Source organism: Marmota marmota, unplaced genomic scaffold, assembly GCF_001458135.2.
Source record: "Marmota marmota marmota unplaced genomic scaffold, marMar, whole genome shotgun sequence".
Lineage (NCBI taxonomy): Eukaryota > Metazoa > Chordata > Mammalia > Rodentia > Sciuridae > Marmota > Marmota marmota.
In genome coordinates this window covers 1,878,821-1,897,461 of record NW_025999944.1, presented here as the reverse complement: position 1 = coordinate 1,897,461, position 18,641 = coordinate 1,878,821, and the positions used below count along the sequence as shown (strand labels likewise).

The 18,641-nt window shown below is 43.4% G+C and overlaps 1 protein-coding gene across 1 annotated transcript in view; it reads right to left on the bottom strand.

Annotated features, from left to right (window-relative positions):
• Kif13b (kinesin family member 13B) overlaps nt 1-18,641 on the bottom strand; it is a 148,883-nt gene that overhangs the window by 60,228 nt on the left and 70,014 nt on the right. Inside the window, 8 exon segments of the mRNA XM_015499423.2 lie at nt 4,443-4,571; nt 4,870-5,019; nt 6,205-6,351; nt 10,764-10,926; nt 11,857-12,067; nt 12,570-12,760; nt 14,404-14,490; nt 14,822-14,952. Coding sequence (XP_015354909.2) covers nt 4,443-4,571; nt 4,870-5,019; nt 6,205-6,351; nt 10,764-10,926; nt 11,857-12,067; nt 12,570-12,760; nt 14,404-14,490; nt 14,822-14,952 — 1,209 coding nt within the window.

Sequence of the window (18,641 nt, the reverse complement as noted above, 5' to 3'; positions counted from 1 at the left end):
AAGACTACACTGAGATTCCATCTCACTCCACTCAGAATGGCAAGTATCAAGAATACAAGTAAGCAATAAATGTTGGTGAGGATATGGGGGGAAAGGTATACTCATACCTTGCTGGTGGGTCTGCAAATTGGTGTAACCACGCTGGAAAGTAGTGTGGAGATTTCCTCAGAAAACTTGGAATGAAACAACCATTTGACCCAGTTATCCCACTCCTTGGTGTATACCCAAAGGACTTAATCAGCATACTACAGTGATGCATCCACATCAATGTTTATAGCAACTCAATTCACAATAGTTAAATTGTGGAACCAATCTAGGTGTCCTTCAACAGATGAATGGATAAAGAAAATATGGTACATATATACAATGGAATATTACTCAGAAATAAAGAGGAATAAAATATCACGCTAAGTGACATAAGCCAATCTCAAAACTCCAAAGGGCAGATGTTATCTCTGATTTGCAAATTCTGCCTCACAACAGGTGGGGTGGGGGGTGGCTGTTCCCTGATTAGACAGGGGGGTGTAGGGGGAAGGGAAGGGAAAAGGGAATGGGAATGGGAAAGACAGTAGAATGAATCAGACATAACTTTCCTATGCTCATATGAGTATATGACCAGTGTAACTCCGCATAATGTATAACCACAAGAATGGGAAGTTACACTCCATGTATGTATGATATGTTGGAATGCAGTCTGCTGTTGTGTATAACTAAAATGAATAAAAAAAATTTTAATTAAAAAATACAATATTTAGTTTTCTTAGGCTCAGCTTTCTCCTGGGAGATATGTGAATGTTAACAGCCACCCTACTGTCCCGGGTGACACCACGCCAATGAAGGAAAGGAAACGAATGGAAGCAACTGACAAGCTAGTCAATACATACTTCTCTGTGACTGAATTCTGTCTGAAAGCCACGTTTTCCCTATAGAAATTCATCTAAGTTTAAGAATAAGAAATAAGGTGTCATACACTGACTCATCCTCTGCAAGCAACTTCTCAGGACTGAGACTCAGGATCTAGAACATGGGTTGTCTGGGGTTTAAGTTTTTACATACAAAAATGAAAATCACCACAAGGTGTCAGAATACCACAGACTTCAGCTTGCAGCTGTCCAAGACAGAGGGACAAAATGACATCAGCCAGCATCACTGTTGTCTGGGTTTTTTTTTTTTTTTTTTTTTTTAAATATTTATTTTTTTTAGTTTCCGGTGGACATAACATCTTTGTTTGTATGTGGTGCTGAGGATCGAACCCGGGCCGCACGCATGCCAGGCGAGCGCGCTACCGCTTGAGCCACATCCCTAGCCCCTGTCTGGGGTTTTTTAATGGACTCAGTATCACTGGAAATGTTAATGTGTGTACATTTTTCATTAAGGAAAATAAGCTCAAACTTCTTCCCTGGGCCAGTGACTCTCGGCTCCCGTGACATTTTAGCTGTCCTGGGGCTGGTCTCATTTTCCCTCCCTCACTTCCTTTACTGTTGAAGTGTATTTGTTCTTGACCTCTCTACACAAAAGGCTCCTGCATGCTAGAACCTGGGCTCTAAAAAGAACCTCCCATGACAAGGAGCAGGCTCTCTGCTGGCTACACTGGGATAGGGAACGTACGGGATGCACAGAATATCCATCATACAGAAAGCCACTAAGTCTTCGAGGGTCAGGGCCACACCAACACAGCCAGCTGAGGTGACTGCCACCAGCCAAAGACAGGGACCTTACAGCTTCAGTACAGGTAATGAGTGCAATGGACCAAAACCCAAGTGTGCTTAAGTCCAAGAGACCATGATAACAGTAAGACAGAGAAAATCTCACTGGTAAAGCATCATTATTCTGAAAACCAGTTAAATAAAGGGAGAGAATGGAACACTTACCCTGTCTTCTCTATACAAGCTCCACCTCGGAATGGCAAACTAGCTGGTGGCAGAACCATTCTCTCTTTAGAAGCACTTCAGCTAACAATCAAAACGAAAGACTCACAATAGCCCTCTTTTGTAACTTCTAACAAAATAGTGCATTTAGGTGATGACCATCCGTGTCTCTAACACCCCCAAAGAGAAACAACCAGACATAATAATAGCCCCATCCACAAAGAACCTTGACCTCCCTCCCTACCACACAGCACCTGCACCCCCAGCCACCAGCTTGCACCTGACACATGTGACACATTCAGCAGTGATAGTCATCGAACGCTGGACTGTGAAAAACTCCTGGGCAACAACCCGGTCTCTACAGCAAGTTGCAGGGTGTGTGTGGGTGTGTGTGTGTGTGTGTGAAAGAGAGAGAGAGAGAGAGAGAACTCTCTCAAGTTATGAATTTGTGATAATGAAGCTATTGCTATGTTGACTTTTGTTGTAAGTACTCACTGTTTTGGGGAGCCACACTAAACTGCTCACAGGTAAAACAGGATATGTGGGGTGCTTACAGGGGGCAGCACAGAAGCAGGTGGGGGTAGGAATGAGAGGAGCCTGGCCTCGGGCAGCTGCTGTCAGCTGGTGATAAAGAGGGTCAACTAGACTATTCCCACTGCTTTCATGGGCTTAATTCCTTCCATTTAAAAAATCTTAAGATATATTGTATTGTACCAGCATTTTTTAAAGCCCCATCATTAAAAAAAGGTTACTGGACGCACTACTTTTTTTTCAGTGAAGATGATAAATTTCCTGGAATGTTGTTTTACTGCAATGGTAAAAGCTCATCTTTCAGAGTTGCACTTTCTAGTCCACCAGCTTGACTGGGCCACACGGAGTCATCAAGCTTGTCTCCACCCCTGAGAATTGCAATACCTCAAGGGACAGATTCTGAGATCAATGCAATAAAGATGAACCTTCTAGCGGATAACGGTGTTTTCCCCTTATTCTGAAGTGGTTGGAGCCACGGAACACGGCAGACCTGCTTAGCACATGCTGCGACCTGCAGAAAGTGGCCCTCCCTGTAACAGCATTAGCTTCTCCTACTTGAAGCAAACATATAACTTACTCCTGAAATTCTAAGAAATGTTTGCTGAGGAAGACCCAGGATGGGTTATGAATTAAGAGTCAGGTCTAGGACTGGGGATATAGCTCATTTGCTAGAGTGCTTGCCTCACACACACAAAGCCCTGGGTTCAATTCCCAGCACCACCACCAAGAAAAAAAAGAAAAGAGTCAGGTGTAGCTTCTTTCCCTGACCTTTTACTGGCCTCTCTTCATTTTTCCTTTTTCAGTACTGGGGATTGACCCCAGGGTGTACAAGCACAGCATGGCAAAGGGACACTTAGGCACAACCTCAATCCTTTTTTTACTTATTATTTTGAAACAGGATCGTGCTAAGTTGCCGAGGCTAGCCTTGAGCCTGAGATCCTCCTGTCTCAGCCCACTTAGTCTCTGGGATTCCAGGTGTGCATGGCCATTCCCAGCTATTGGCTGCTTTGTAAACAGCACAGGCCACTGTGCTGATTTCTTGTCACTGAAACCTTTTTCCCTGGATCCTGCAAAGGTTCTCAACCAATGGTATTGCTGGCCTACTAGAGGGTGTTTTGAGATGTGGGAAAGGACATTCGCAATGCCATGACGAGTAGGGGAGGTGACTCTCCCCAATCTAAGAGGGCAGGAACCGACAACTGTAATGACCAACTACCCTCTACCTAGCCATTATACTCAGAAACACCAAGAGCACCTGTGGAGACCTTTTAACCCAACACCCCAACTCCTTCAGGTTTAGCCTGTCCCATTTGCCCAGAAATCATCCCCAGACCCTGCTGTCTGAATCACCTTCTCTCCTCTGTGTCTCAGGACTGCTGGTGCCTACTCTATCAAGCCCCTGGATCACACACAACACTGGAGTCTTCTGTACACCAACAAGAAGACCGAGCAGGCCCTAGCTACTGAAAAGCAGGAACCTCTTCCAGCTCATCTTCATGTTGCTGGGATCTGACATGAGGCCTGACCAGTAACACCCAACAAAAGTGTGATGAACAGCACACCAGGGAAGAGCAGGCAGCAGAGGGCTGCGACTAGGGTGTGCAAGCACAGCACGGCAAAGGCACTGGGGGGAGGAAGAGCAAAGATCGTGCAGAGAGGCTGGGAGGGGTGGCTAGGGCTGCAGCTCAGGGACAACACCAGAGCTGGGGTAAACACCTATTTTCAGCAAGAAGCAAAAGCCCCAACAGGAGGAGCAAACAGTGGGAGACAAGGGCTTCTCTGCAGAGAGATGCAGATAAACAAAGACTCCTATGATTTTGGAATTAAGTGGCCCAGTGAAAAGAGGTGACTTGTCCATAGCTCTAGAAATGCTGAACCCATACTTCAGGATCCGTGTCCCAAGAACACCAAACACAACAAAGTTTACTTGGTGACAGATGTTTTCAAAATCCAAAAAAAAGAACACAGATTCATCATCTAAATACCCACAATCCTCAAAAACAGTCCCGCTTAGACTACTTCCCAGACAAACCTGGGACTTACCATGCACACCAGTCTGCTCTCCTGGGCCTCCTTCTCAAAGGAGCCCTCCGTAGCATCGTCACCTCCTGCGATTCTCTCCCCAATGGCACCACTGATTCGCATCACCTCTACATGCAGCCGACCAGCCACCTAGAGCAATGGGGCAAAGCAGACACTGGCTTCCAGATCCCTGAGAGGCCCTCTCCTCTGCATTAGCCATGCTATCAGGTCAACGGTATCAGAATGCAGAAGGCTCCTTTCTGACAGTAGTTCTGCTCTCAAAGTATCTGGACTAACCACCATAAAGTCTGTGGAAACAAAGTATTTACCACATACATCCATAGCATTTGTCATTACTGATGTTAAAAAAGGCAGCAGCAAGATCCCACTGCCACCCTACTGTTCCCTGCACTGTACTTTGCAGAAACCGAGGCATGAGCAAGCCAACCTCTCCCTTCTGATTGACGATCGGGACAGCGTACTGTAACTTCACATCATAGAACAGGGACTCCAGGAAGACATTGGCCACCCCAATGAGACTGTGATTTTCCTGCTCGTCATAGAATGGGTCAGCACGCTTGAAGTACGATCGGATAACCTAAAAGAGAATTGGAGCACAAAACTTCTCAAAAATCACATAAAATAAATGCATTCAACCTACTGATTTTTGATACTCTTAATTTAAGTCATTAAAGTATTCTTAAGTCACTAGTATTCTTTACTGCAAAGTAAGTTCTTGCCAAAGCACAGCACTGTATTATTCTCATACACACATTCCCTCATTCCCACTTAGAATGGAGGTCAGTGTCCTTCACCCACAAAGGACAATTTTCCCAATAGAAGGCCATTACTTTTATCATTTCTTCTCCTTTACATAGAAATCTTCCTGCAAAAATAAATAAACTAAGTATACTGACTACAAAAGAAATGGAGTGCACTAATATTCTCCATTTTTCTGTTATGGAATAGGGTCACCCCATCTCTTATGACTCATTAGACACACTACTACAAATAAGAAGTGACACTCAGAGGGAGCAGATTTTTTTGTATTAATATTGTTATTTTACTTTTCAGTTGAAATAGGAGAGGAACAAAAAAGATTTTTTTAAATGTGAAGCAAAAATGTCATCTAACTATAAAAAGTCAGTTTTACAATATCAATTTTGAAAAATAAACATTTTTACAAAATATGAAGTTAAGGTAGTAAACAACTATATGTAGAAATGGGACCAGCAGTATTGAAGATACATTATATGCATTATTCTATTTTATTATATATTCTATTTTATACACGTACAAGTACATGGCTGAACTCAATGAGAGAACCTGCAAATCAAGCAGCAAGTACCAGTACAGAGGTTTACAGAACCACACCACAATCAAAGCTTCTTCAAAAAAGGTTCCTAATAGTGTAAATACTAAGGTGCTGCTGAATTAAATTTAAAAAACACATTTCATAAGGTTTAGTTTATTGAGAAACAGAAGAAAGCTGATAAGGCCTGGCCTCTGACCTACGGAGGGCCCCAGAGCAGCACAGGGGACAGACACACCCCTGCCAAGAGAAAGCAGAATCCAAAGTGGGAACTCTGTTAGAAATGCAGAGAAGAGCAAGGAGAAGAAAAAGGGGACACCTGAGGGATAGGTTTCTAAAATTCTTAATTAACTAAATAATGTAAAGGATTAAAATAACTTTCGCTATAGAACCAGGACAACCATTTTGGGAACACAAAGGATTTCCCCATGGGCATCCCACTGCAGCCGGGTCCCTTCCCTCGGTGCTTACCGGGGTGTCCTCGTCACACTCTTTCCACTCCTGATAAAGATCCCTCATATCCAGCAGCCTGTTGTCCAGTTTTTCCAAAGACCAAATCTGCTTTCCTTTTCCTCTTCGTCTCACTTGGATTGCAGGCTCACTGAGGAGAGAGCCTCGCTGCAAAGACAGCAGAGGGGGTGTGAAATGCCACCAGGCCACCATGCGGCCAGCGCTGAGTGCCCACACCCACTGGCCAGGTCATCACACCAAGCTGATGGTTACAAAGCCTTTCCAACCAGCTACAGTCAAAACTATAAATTTCAGTATGAACAGGATTAGGTATAACTTTACATTTAGACTTCTACTGTAATGGGATATAAATTCAAATTGAAAACCCCAAATCCTAGATTATGCTCAATGGGAAGCTGAAATAAGAATGCTTTGTTCAGGGGCTGGGGTTGTGGCTCAGTGGCAGAGCACTTAACACTAGCACGTGTGAGGCACTGGGTTTGATCTTCAGCACCACATAAAGTCAAATAAATAAAATAAAGGTATTGTGTCCATCTACAACTAAAAATATTTTATTCAGAATGTTTTTATTCAGACTGTCGTATGACCACAGAACATCAACGGGGAGAAAGAGTCACACATACAGGAGGGCAAAGGGAAGTCTGCTGAGATGCATGGTAAAGAAGTGTTTTTATACTTTCAGAAATGTGAACTTTCAGTTTTTTTGAATGGGTAGGATCTTAATGCTAAAAAAAGTAAATTCTTAGAAAAGTTACTATAAACTGCTTAAAAGATTAAACTATGAAAATTGTCCCATTTGGAAGCAATAAATGATACTAGATTCCGAATATACATTTTGAATTTATTATTAAATTAGCAGAGAACTAGACAGTTGGTGGTTGCACAACACTGTGAATGTACTAAATGCCTGTGAATTACTTACTTTAGAATAGCAATGTGGTGTTATGTAAATTTTGCTAGAAAAACAGTATTTGATGAAGTATTTCCAGCTTATAAAAGCAATCTGTGTTTTTCTCAGTACCTCACACATACTAGGCAGGGGCTCAACCATTGAGTTATATCTCCAGGCCATTTTTCTTCTAAATTTTTTTATTAGTACATTACAATTATCATAATAGTGAGATTCATTATTCCAGACCTTTTTATTTTGAGACAGGGTCTCACGAAGTTGTCCAGGCTGGCCTCAAACTTGTGATCCTCCTGCCTCAGCTTCCTGAGTAGCTGGGATTACAGGCACAACCTACCAAACTTGGGTAATGATGTAGTTTTCGGTTGTTGTATTTGTGGTGCTGGGGATTGAACCCTGGGCCTCAAGCAGGTCAGGCAAGCACTCTACCACTGAGCCACATCTACAACTAAGCAATGAGGTTTTTTTAAAAAATATATATTTTTTTAGTTGTTGATGGACTTTTATTTTATTTATTTATATGCAGTGCTGAGACTTGAACCCAGTGCCTCACACATGCTAGGCAAGCATTGTGTCACTAAGCCACAATCCCAGCCACAGGAATGTGTTTTTAATGTAGAAAAACTTTTAGAACATTTTAAAACCACAAAGTAGAAAATAAAAACATCCTTCTACATCTCCCCCAAACGATGTATCTATCCATCATCTATCAATTTAAATGTACTGGCTTAATTTATTAACTACTCTGATATGTCTACTTAGAACTTAAGTGAACCATGAAATACAATAATGTTTCATTAACATCTTGCATATGATCATTTCCAAAGAAATAAAATTTGCATAATGAAATAAAGATTTGATAATTCTTCTTTTTGGCAGTGCTGAGGATCAAATTCAGGGCTGGGTGCATGCTAGACAAGCATTTTGTCACTGAATTCAAAACACAGCTGGAGATTTAATAATTCTTAAAGTTGAAAATTCATGTGCTTTAGGCCCTTCCACCTCATCTTCAGCCAGCTAGTGAAAAAAACAAAAATCCCATTAGTGATCTGTGGCTACTGACTTTCCAGGGGCAGAATGCCAGGCCTGGGACTAAATGTCCAGGAATCTACCTACATCATGAACAAATAGCTGCTACCGCACCTCCGTCAGCAATGCATAGCCCCAGGGAGCACACGGTGGATGGGAGGAGAGAGACCAGAGGGGACATGAGGCACGAGGGGCTGACCTGGCTGCCCCAAAGCAGTAGAGCTCCTTCCAAATAAAGCTCAAAAATAGGATACAGAGAAAAGCGCTATCATTGTGCTTACGGGTAAAATGTTCAGTTCTCAGACACCACAGGGTGAGAGAAGATTTTATATTGCTCCATCTTCTAGAAAAAGTTAAGCCCTATAACTTCTGCCCATGATTGGCCTCCTCTTTTGACTAGGTCTTTGAGTCCCACTGTACTCAGATTTTGCCCTACAACTAAGAAGCAGAATGAAGTTTAGGTAAAATCTTTCCAACTGCACACAGAGTATCCATCAAGAGACAAGGATCTACACAGTAATGATCAGGTTTGCGGTACATTTATTACTCAAAAGATTGAGTCATATTTGCTAAATATCGACTGTGCAAAATGGTGAGCTTGATTCTGAGAGATCATAGGGAAACAGCAGCTATCCCTGCTGTCAAATTCCCACAGAACATGGAAACAAACTGATGGAGATGTGTGTTAGGTAGTGCAGGAGAAAGAGACCACGCAGACTCAGCAGAAGTACGTATGAAGAGAAAAGTCCTTCCAATCCATTAAGATTCACACACACACAATCAGAGCTAGAGAAGGTTCAGGAGGAGGAGCACGGGGTGGGGGGATGAGGATGACAATGAGTATAGGTCAGAATAGGATATTTGAGTAGGACTCTCCCACAAAATACTATTAAACTCATTATATTACTCAAAAAAGAGATTTGTTGTCTTAACTATATATAGGAAACAACTAATGAATAGCTTTATAGAGCAATCTATTAGCAAATAAAGACAACATGATATACATAAAGTGAATACCTGACTTGGGAAGGGCCATGGAGTGGTAATAAAGGAAAAAGATACTGTGGGAGGATTGATAATAACAGAGTTCTCAGAAATAATTTAAATATATTTGACCATTTGATTCAGCTATCCCACTCCTCGGTTTATTTAAAATCAGCATACTACAGTGACGCAGCCACATCAATGCTCACAGCAGCTCAATTCACAATGGCTAAACTATGGAACCAACCTAGATATCCTTCAGTGGAGAAATGGATAAAGAAAATGTGGTTCATATATACAATGGAATATTACTCAGCCTTAAAGAATGAAATTATGACATTTGCAGGTATATAGATGGAACTAGAATATCATGCTAACTGAAATAAGCCAATCCTCAAAAACCAAAGGCCAAATGTTTTCTCTGAACAGCAGATGCTGATCCATAGTGGGGAGGCAGGTAGGGGAAAATGAAGGAGCTTTGGATTGTGCAGAGGGGTGTGAGGGAAAGAGTGGGGCTATGGGGATGAGGAGGACAGTAGAATGAGACCAACGTTATTATCCTATACACATGAAGATTACACTAGTGGAATGACCCTGAGCCATGTACAGCCAGAGGAATGAAAAGCTGTGCTCCATTTGTGTACAATGTGTCAAAGTGTACTCTACTGTTATATATAACTAATTGGAACAAATTAAAAAATAAGAAATAAAAAAGGACTGGGACTGTAGCTCAATGGTAGAGCACCCCTAAGATCAATCCCTAGTACAAAAAAAGGAGCATTACTCATCTTCAAAATTAAAAATAAGACACTTTTCTCATTTAAGAGTTAGTTATAGGGTCAATACAGGTGTATTTTTCCTTCTGTTAATACTCCTGTCTTCAACGCTCAGCATAAATAAAACATGTTCATATTAAAAAAACATGAGCACACTGCTAAGAAAAAAATGTGAACAACTTTGAGATGGACTCCCCCCTGCCAAAAAGAAAAGATCACTGAGTGTCTTATCTAGCCTCTAGCATATCCTACTTGTCTGTCTCTTTTCTTCAGCCATTTACAATTTAGGAAGTTATAGAAAACATATAGTGATGTAAATGACTGATTGCTGTCCAAAGAAATGCATGTTATCTCACAGGATACAGCTCACAACGGCTCTGTGAATCCTGACTTTCCTTGGGTCTGTGTGTAAATGTATCTCACAATCCTAATTTACACGTGGAGGAACAGATGAGAAGTTATATTCCTGAATTAATGAGTTAAATAAAATATTTGACACGTTTGAATAAATAAATATGTGTACATATATTTGAAATAAGGGAGTGAAATATACTGTGAGGAGGTAGAGAGTATACTCCTAATGGATAAATATACACATGTACATATTTTTTAATGTAAATGTGTGTGTATATACGCACATACACACACGCATCCATACGTATACACATGTGTGTACATGTGTGCACATGCAAGCATGCACACAAAGGCAAAATGAAGTGAATTCTACTCAAGGGAGAAGAACTGAAGGGCCCCCGTAGGTGGGTCTGGAAAGCAGCGGGGCACAAAGCCACCAGCGCCCTGCACCAGCGCCGTGCCCAGCAACTCACACAATGACATCTGTCTTTGCTGAGGAAGGGCCTCACCTTCCTGTTGGCATCCAGGCTGGAGGCAGGAATCTGCAGGGTCACTTTGTATTCGGTTCTTTTATCCAGCTCCTCTGCGATGTAACTAGCTTCTCTCACCAACAGATTGGCCTTAACGATCTGCTCCCTCAGTCTCATCAGGCTGTTGTTCAACGTTGCTTCTCTTTATGAGAAACAAAGAGGAAAGGCCGAGGTGAGTAGGAGCTAACAAACACCCAAAGCAGACCTCAGAACATCGGAGTATGCTGATGCCCAGTGCAAGCCGAGCTTTACGACAGTCCTGCACACAAGGACTCTACTGCTGACACTCCCATGCACGCACTTCTATCTGGGCTGCACTGCCAGCAGGTGGCACACCTGTGCAGCAGGCTGACCACAGAACAGGGCAGCGCTTCACAACTGTGGACAGGAATCATCCAGGGATCTTGAGAAACTCAAGAGTGACTCGATTTCTACCCAGCAGGCCTGAGTGGGGCAGGAGGGTCTGCATTTCTATCACTCTCAGCTGACAGGGATGCCGCAGGCCCAAAGACCAGACTTGGATGAGCAGGTTAGTGATGTCCGATGCAGCCACGAGTAGGGCATTTCAGTGAGATGCTAGTTAGCTGCACAGAGGTCAAACTGCAATCTGCACCTCAGTGGCACCATGCTTCACCTACCTGAGCTCATCAGTCCAGACAATTTTCTTTTTTTCCTTTTTTTTAAAAAACACCTACCCAAGCTTCAGAACCTAAAGCATGATACAACGATAAAGGATACTTTTTTATTCAAATCCAAAAGCCGTACAAACTGAAAAGCAGACAGCACCTAACAAGGGCAGGGGTTTTTTGTTTGTTTGTTTGTTTGTTTTTTAGTTGTCAATAGTCCTTTATTTATTTTACATGGTGCTGAGAATGGAACCCAGTGCCTCACACATGCCAGGCACGTGCGCTACTGCTGAGCCACAGCCCCAGCCCAACAGGGCAGCTTTAAAGAAAGAAATACAAATTGGAGATTTCCATGTTTTCCAAAAATGAAAAATAACGTGAAGTGGTTCTTGGCTGTGACTCACACTGTCTTGCAGTGTGCCAAGTTCACTGAAGCCAGGGCCTACCTCTCCTCCGCCCACTGCCTCAGGCGCTGCTGGGCGCTGGGCGGGTGGAACGACAGCCGGTCTCCTGTGCGGGAGCCCTGCTTCTCAGGGGACAGCCTTCTTCGGAGCTGCTCCAGCTCGTGTTCGTACATGAGCCTCTGCCGTTCTAGCGCGGAGCGTTTCTCTTCTGCATGCTGCTGTTCCAGGCTGCTCAATAGCGACTGCATGGGATCTAAACGTGTTTTTGTAAAAAAAGAGGATGAACAAAAGGACAATGCACTTCAAATGTCACCCCGCTGTGTTATACTGCTGTTGGCCAAACCAGTACCACCGAACACCCCTGAAGACAGTTTGGAATAGACTCAGCTTTCTGTACTTCCAGCTCCTGTTGTCCTCTCCTCTCCCATACTATGCTCCGTGTGACACAAGCAAGTCTCCTGTGTGCCCTATCGTCGCCCATGACACAGAGAGTGCTCCAGAAACATGACACCAGTAGCCTTACACCTGAGAATTTTCACCAATGGGAACAAAGTGTGCAGTGACTTGACGGCATATCCAGATACACTGAGGGTTTCATAGACACAGTAAGTTGTTATAGTCAAAGGCACAAGAGTCGAGTTCAGAGACCAGTAACACAGATTTTCCCTTCTGCCAAAACATGAAAAGCCCTCAACTGTAAATACTTTTAAGACTGTCAACCCTAGAAGATTCCAGAAGACAGGCAGACCACTCACCATTACTGCCCAGGGCCTTCATGGTCACCTCCATCTGTGCATACTCAAAATTGAAGCTGATCTCACTGGACACCTCACTAGAGGAGTCCCCATCCACGTCCAGCTGCTCAGAACTGTTATCGTTCCGCAGGGAGGCGTCCTGCTCCTCTTCCTCTCGTTCTGCTTTCTTTTTCTTTTTAGGCAAACTGAGTCTTGGGGTTAAAATAAAAGAATATCATTTTTAAAGTCAAGATAGGCATTTATGGGCTGGGGCTGCAGCTCAATGGCAGAGCACTTGCCTAGCAAGCGTGAGGCACTGGGTTTGATCCTCAGCACCACATAAAAAAATAAACAAATAAAATAAAGGAATTCTGACCATCTAGAACTACAAAAAAAAAGAAAGAAAGAAAGAAAGAAAACAAAAGATAGGCATTTAGTCATTCCATTCCTTAAAACTGGCATCTGCCAGATGCCAAAGGAATGCCGTGTAAATACAAGGAAACTGCTGTGTTCAGGAGCTTTCCATTCTGTGTGTGCAAATAATTATAACAGAGAGTGTGACATGGGCACACGACTGTTACCAGCCAGGTGGAGAAGAAAAGCCAGACCCCCTTCAGAGCAGAGAAGTTAAGGAAGGAAGGATGGAGCAGGAGATCGTCCGCCACACCCCAGAGGAGAAGCAGAAAGCAAGACGAGGGCAGTGTGGGAAGACGTGAGCCAGGTGCTGGCAGGCTCTGAGAATGCGTGAGCCACCACAGGACACACGAGCTCCACGAAGCACAGGTGAGGGAGAGCGCTGGGAAGAGCAACCTAGCCCAGACCAGGAAGGGTCTGGAAGACTAAGCCAAGCAATTTATACTTGCTTTAATTTGGGAAGAAAAAACATGAAAATTTTTTTCTACAACATTTGTATCCATCTACTCTTTCCTCAAACATCAAAATACTAATGGGCCTACAAGCAAGGGCCTCTACTAGCCGTATGAAACGTCACTGGCCAGGGGCAGGACGAGGGGAGACCCAGATGTTAATGCACACGCTTGTCTGGGAAACTGTGTGCAGGCCCAGGAAAGCCTTTCCTCTCGCTGCCCTCCAGCACCCAGCAAATTCCAGCAAAGGGGACAAGGATTGCCAGGGTCTGACAGGAGGACTACTGGGGCTCGCAAGGTCCCCTTCACCCTCCCTTCCTCCTGGAGCAAGCGAGCTGCTCTCAAGGCTGCAGGGCACAGGCATCTTTAGAGGGCAGGAAAGCGCCAACCCAAGGGTGGGCTTCAGCAGTGGCACTTCTGAGAGGCTTGCCCAACACTAACGACCATGTCCCTTCAGATTTCTTGTTCTAACAGAGAAATAAATCATCTGTTTAAGCAGTGACTGTTAAGTGTGCTGTTACCAACAGCTAAAAGCTCTCCCAAGGGAATGCCATCCTGATGCTATGGATAAGGCCACCACCACAAGTTTTCAGAAAAAAAAAAAATCACATGTATCTTATACATACAAAACTACATCTGTGTGAATACACACACAAAGATAAACATGTCAGAAAAACAATTAATGAATTCTTATACCAGATGGCAAAACAATCATCTTTCAATGGGAAATAAAAGGAAAAAAATATATAAGTAAACTCAGCATTTTTCCTGAGTGTACATCATATATCCTTAGAGTTCAGACACTTATGCAGTGAACAAACACATAAAACATACATATACTATATTTACACATATACATATACCTGCATACACAAAGATTATACATATGATTTTTATAAATTAAAGTTGACTTTCCAACATGTATGCTTCTACTCCAGAGCATCATCTTCAGTAACCTACCCCTTGAAGGGCCATGAGCAATGTCATACCTGAAGAAATGGTTGTTCCCCCATAATATCCTGTCTCCATGGTGCAGCTGTATTGGATTGAAGACAGAGGACCCGTTTACAAATGTTCTGTGTGGGGAAAAGGTCAACCATGAGTAATGATTACCCCATCCTCTGCTTCGTTTTCCAGTACTACAACAGTCTAGTTACTAGGGAAAACAAAATGATTAATTCCCCAAAATAAAACCTGTCCTTGGTGAATCTAAGTATTTGCATTTACTTCACTGGATTATATAAAATGCTTACTGGTACTAAGTATAATACATTATTATTCACCATTTTTCAAAGTTCTAAATGTCATTTGGCAAAGTAATGACAAATGTCCCTTACTGCCCACCACTAGTGTATATTCTTCCCTTTAAAAATCACTGTGATGTTAACACTCATTCGAGTACGTTACCTAGTGTTCTTGTGAGGAGTGAGCACAACCTGGCCTTCTGACGTGATGTCTATGATGCAGTGTTCAGGAAGAATCCCCATTCCACACAGCTGGATGTCCTGGGAATCTGCTGACCCTATCAATGTATGTTCCTTAAAAAATCAAAATTTACTCATCAATACTGTATTCTTGCATGTACATAAACTAAAATCACCTGCATTGAAGTCCTCTTTGATCTATTACCTTAGATAATAAGATTTTCAAAGCAAATAGAGCAGAAATTTACTCTGAAATTCCTTTTTTTTTTTTTTTTTTTGTGAGGAAGGGTAACAGGGATTGAACCTACTCAACCACTGAGCCAAATCCCCAACCCTTTTTTATATTTTATTTAGAGACAGGTCTCACTGAGTTGCTTAGGGTGTTGCTTTGTTGCTGAGGCTGGCTTTGAACTCATGATCCTCCTGCTCAGCCTCCTGAGTAGCTGCAATTACAGGCATATGCTACCATGCCCAGCTCTCAGTCACTAAGCCACCTACCCTGCCCTATTTTATATTACATTTAGAGACAGGGTCTCACTGAGTTGGTCTCACTGAAATCCCCCTGCCTCAGCCTCCGTAGCTACTCAGTAAAATTCTTCTTACAAGTTTCTTTATAAGAAATAACACACTCAGCTGAGTAATACTTTTTAAACTTAAAATTATAACTTTAAGGCTAGAGTTGTAGCTCAGTGATAAAGCTCTTGCCTAGCACGTGTGAGACACTGGGTTCTATCCTCAGCACCACATAAAAATCAATAAAGGCATTGTGTCCATCTACAACTAAAACTATAACTTTATATCCATATTCCTACCATATTCATATTTTTCATCACAGTCTGAACTCTAATACTCTCAGATCATAAGCCATGTGTCACAGATGTACCAAAAGCAGGGTGTGGAAGCCAGGCACGGTGTGTACGCCTGTGATCCCAATAGCCTGGGAGGCTGATGCAGGAGGAGCCAAGTTCAAAGCCAGCCTCAGTAACTTAGTGAGACCCTAAGCAACTTAGTGAGACCCTGTCTCAAAATACAAAATGAAAAGGGCTGGGTGTGTGGCTCATTGGTTAAGTGACACAAGTTCAATCCCTGCCCATGCTCCCCCGCAAAGAGCAAAACCATGTGTAGAAACCACAGTTCCTCAAGCTAGACATCACTTGCCTGGTCTTAATCAAAATAAACCAACTACAAAGACAAAAGCTATTCAAATATGAGAGTACAAAAAGACTAAAATTATTCTATGAGTTTCATGGTCTCCTCAAACCTCATAAACAAGATCTTACAGATAAGTTCTTACCTGGGGCCCCAATGACTCTACCCCCACTTTTTGGAAGGTGACTCACCTAATCTGAATGGAGAAAAATGGCCTCTAAAAACTGAGCCTCTTCTTATGCACAACTGTTGACTGCTCGTATGTGATTAAGGTTTGATGGGAACTGGGCTGTGTTCCCAGGCCCCTGTCTACACACCTGAACCAGGGGTCAGATATGAAATGTATGAGGCTTTCTGGGGCACATGCCACCACTCAACTCTGCCCTTGTCATGCAGAAGCAAACAAAACAGAAATAAATAGATGGGAACGTGTCCCAATAAAATGTCACTTAAGAACACTGAATTTTGAATTTCACATAACTTTCTTTTTTTATAGTTTAACATTTTCTTTTTTTTAATATATATGTATTTTTTCAGTTGTTGATAGACCTTTATTTATTTATAGGCGGTGCTGAGAAGCGAATCCAGTGCCTCACACATGCCAGGCAAGTGCGCTACAGCTGAACCACAGCCCCAGTCCCTTTCACAAAACTTTCACATGTCCAAAATATTACTGTTCAACCATTTAAAAATGTAAAGACTATTCTTAGTTCTTGAGCCATACAAAACCAGAAAGGGCACTAGATGTGACCTGTGGGAAGCGGTCAGTTGACTTGTGACTCAGGACCCATCCCCACCCATGGCTTTAAATACTGCCAAGTGTAAGCTAAGTCTCTATCACCAACCAGAACACAGACTTCAGGTCCACCTTCTCCCACCTCCACCACCAGCATTTGCCTACTTAGCCTACTCGACGCAACTGGGATGTCTGAAGACACTGAAAAGTCGGCAAAGCCAAAGAACTTGCTCCCCTCCTCCTGACCCAAGGAAAGTCCATTCCCCTCCCCAATACTAATGGCAATACCAACACCCAGACCATCAACCAAAAAGCTCAGATACTACGGAATCCTCCCTCTTTCCCTTACCAGCCCACCAGTGTCAATCGGGAAATCCTTAGATTTGACCTCAAAACACCAAAACTCAGCTTATTTTTCTCACCTCCACAACCACACCCTAGTCTCAGACTCCCTGGGGCAGAGACCAGCCTCCTGCTCCCCACGGTATTCCACACACTTAACGCAGGCCTGGCACAGTTAGACATTACACAAACATGGAAAACAAATGAACACCCCCACATTCCTTAGGTCCAAAGGCAGCGATCCTCTCCTCCTCTAGCAGGTCACCCTTCAACGTAAACACCCTGCTCCCCCTCTTTTGGGACTTCAGCCTCACAAAATGCTCTTCCTCTGCAGGATTTTCCCAGCTATCTATGGTGCCCATCAGAGCCCCCAGGGAGTGCAGAGGACATCCCAGCACCTCTCCCTCCTCACATCAGCTGGGGCTTCCAGGCCAGTCCCACAACTGCAAGGACTCTCCAAGGCAGGCTGAAGAACGGACTGCACTGCCTCCCTCCCTGCTCTGCGTGCCCCACGACTGTCATCACCACCAGCAAGGTGACGTTAAAGGAAAAGCAGGGGCCAGCAAGAAGCATCCAAGACTACCCACAGAAGGAAGAAACATCCCTGAGCCAGTTCTACATAGATTCCCTCCCCTCCCATGAATGAGCCTAGTGCCGAATCCTAGCTGGGCCCTAGAGGTCCTTCCTGTCCTCAGGAGTGGGGTGGGAATGGAGAAAGCCTCATGATGGCCACTAGACAGGTGGAACCAAAACGCCACTCCCAGGTTCCTCCCACCCCTACTCTGGCTCTGCTGCTCTGCCTGCAATACTCCTCCCTCCCTCTCCGTACAGAGCATCTCCCACACCTACCTCTCCCTCTTCTTCCACTGAAGGGTTTCCCTTTTACCAAACCCTGATTGCACCTAAGACTCAGTAGGTACTGAGACTTGCTACTTCCCCTTATTTGGAGAACAACCTATGGAGGACTTGTACACCAGAACAACCAGCATCGTACACAACATGCACTGGGTGCCAAACAAAAAGTGCGTATTACCAGGAGCAGAAGACATGAACTCCAACAGGCAAAGATCTAATCCAAGTTCCAGAAGAAAAATTTCCTTTTATCAACAATTATACTGAGCACCCAACATGAGCTGGGCACTGAACCACTTAGGCATATAAAAAATAGATAAACTCCTAATTACAGACCTTACGTTAGGAATGACAACTTAGATGTCTCATGTGAGGTTAAAAATCTCTTGTGATGTAGCTGATGATACCCTGGAATCTCAAATACTGAATTCAAAAAGCTCAATTCTGCCAAAGCCACACTGTTTGACGTTAACTAAGTCTATAAGCTCCTCATATTGTGCCTCATATTTTGCAATGCAGCAAAAAATAATGAGGAAAAGGAGGCTCCAGGAGGCTCTTGAGGAGCTCCTACAGCTGGGGGTGCTGGGGAGCAAGAGGAGACGAAGTCTGTGGGAGCAGGAGAGTGTGTGTGACTCCATGTGCAGAGCACACAGGTGAGGCTGTGCTGAGAAGAGTGAGACCACCAAATCCTAGAGTTAGGAAGAACTTGAGATGTTTTAATCCA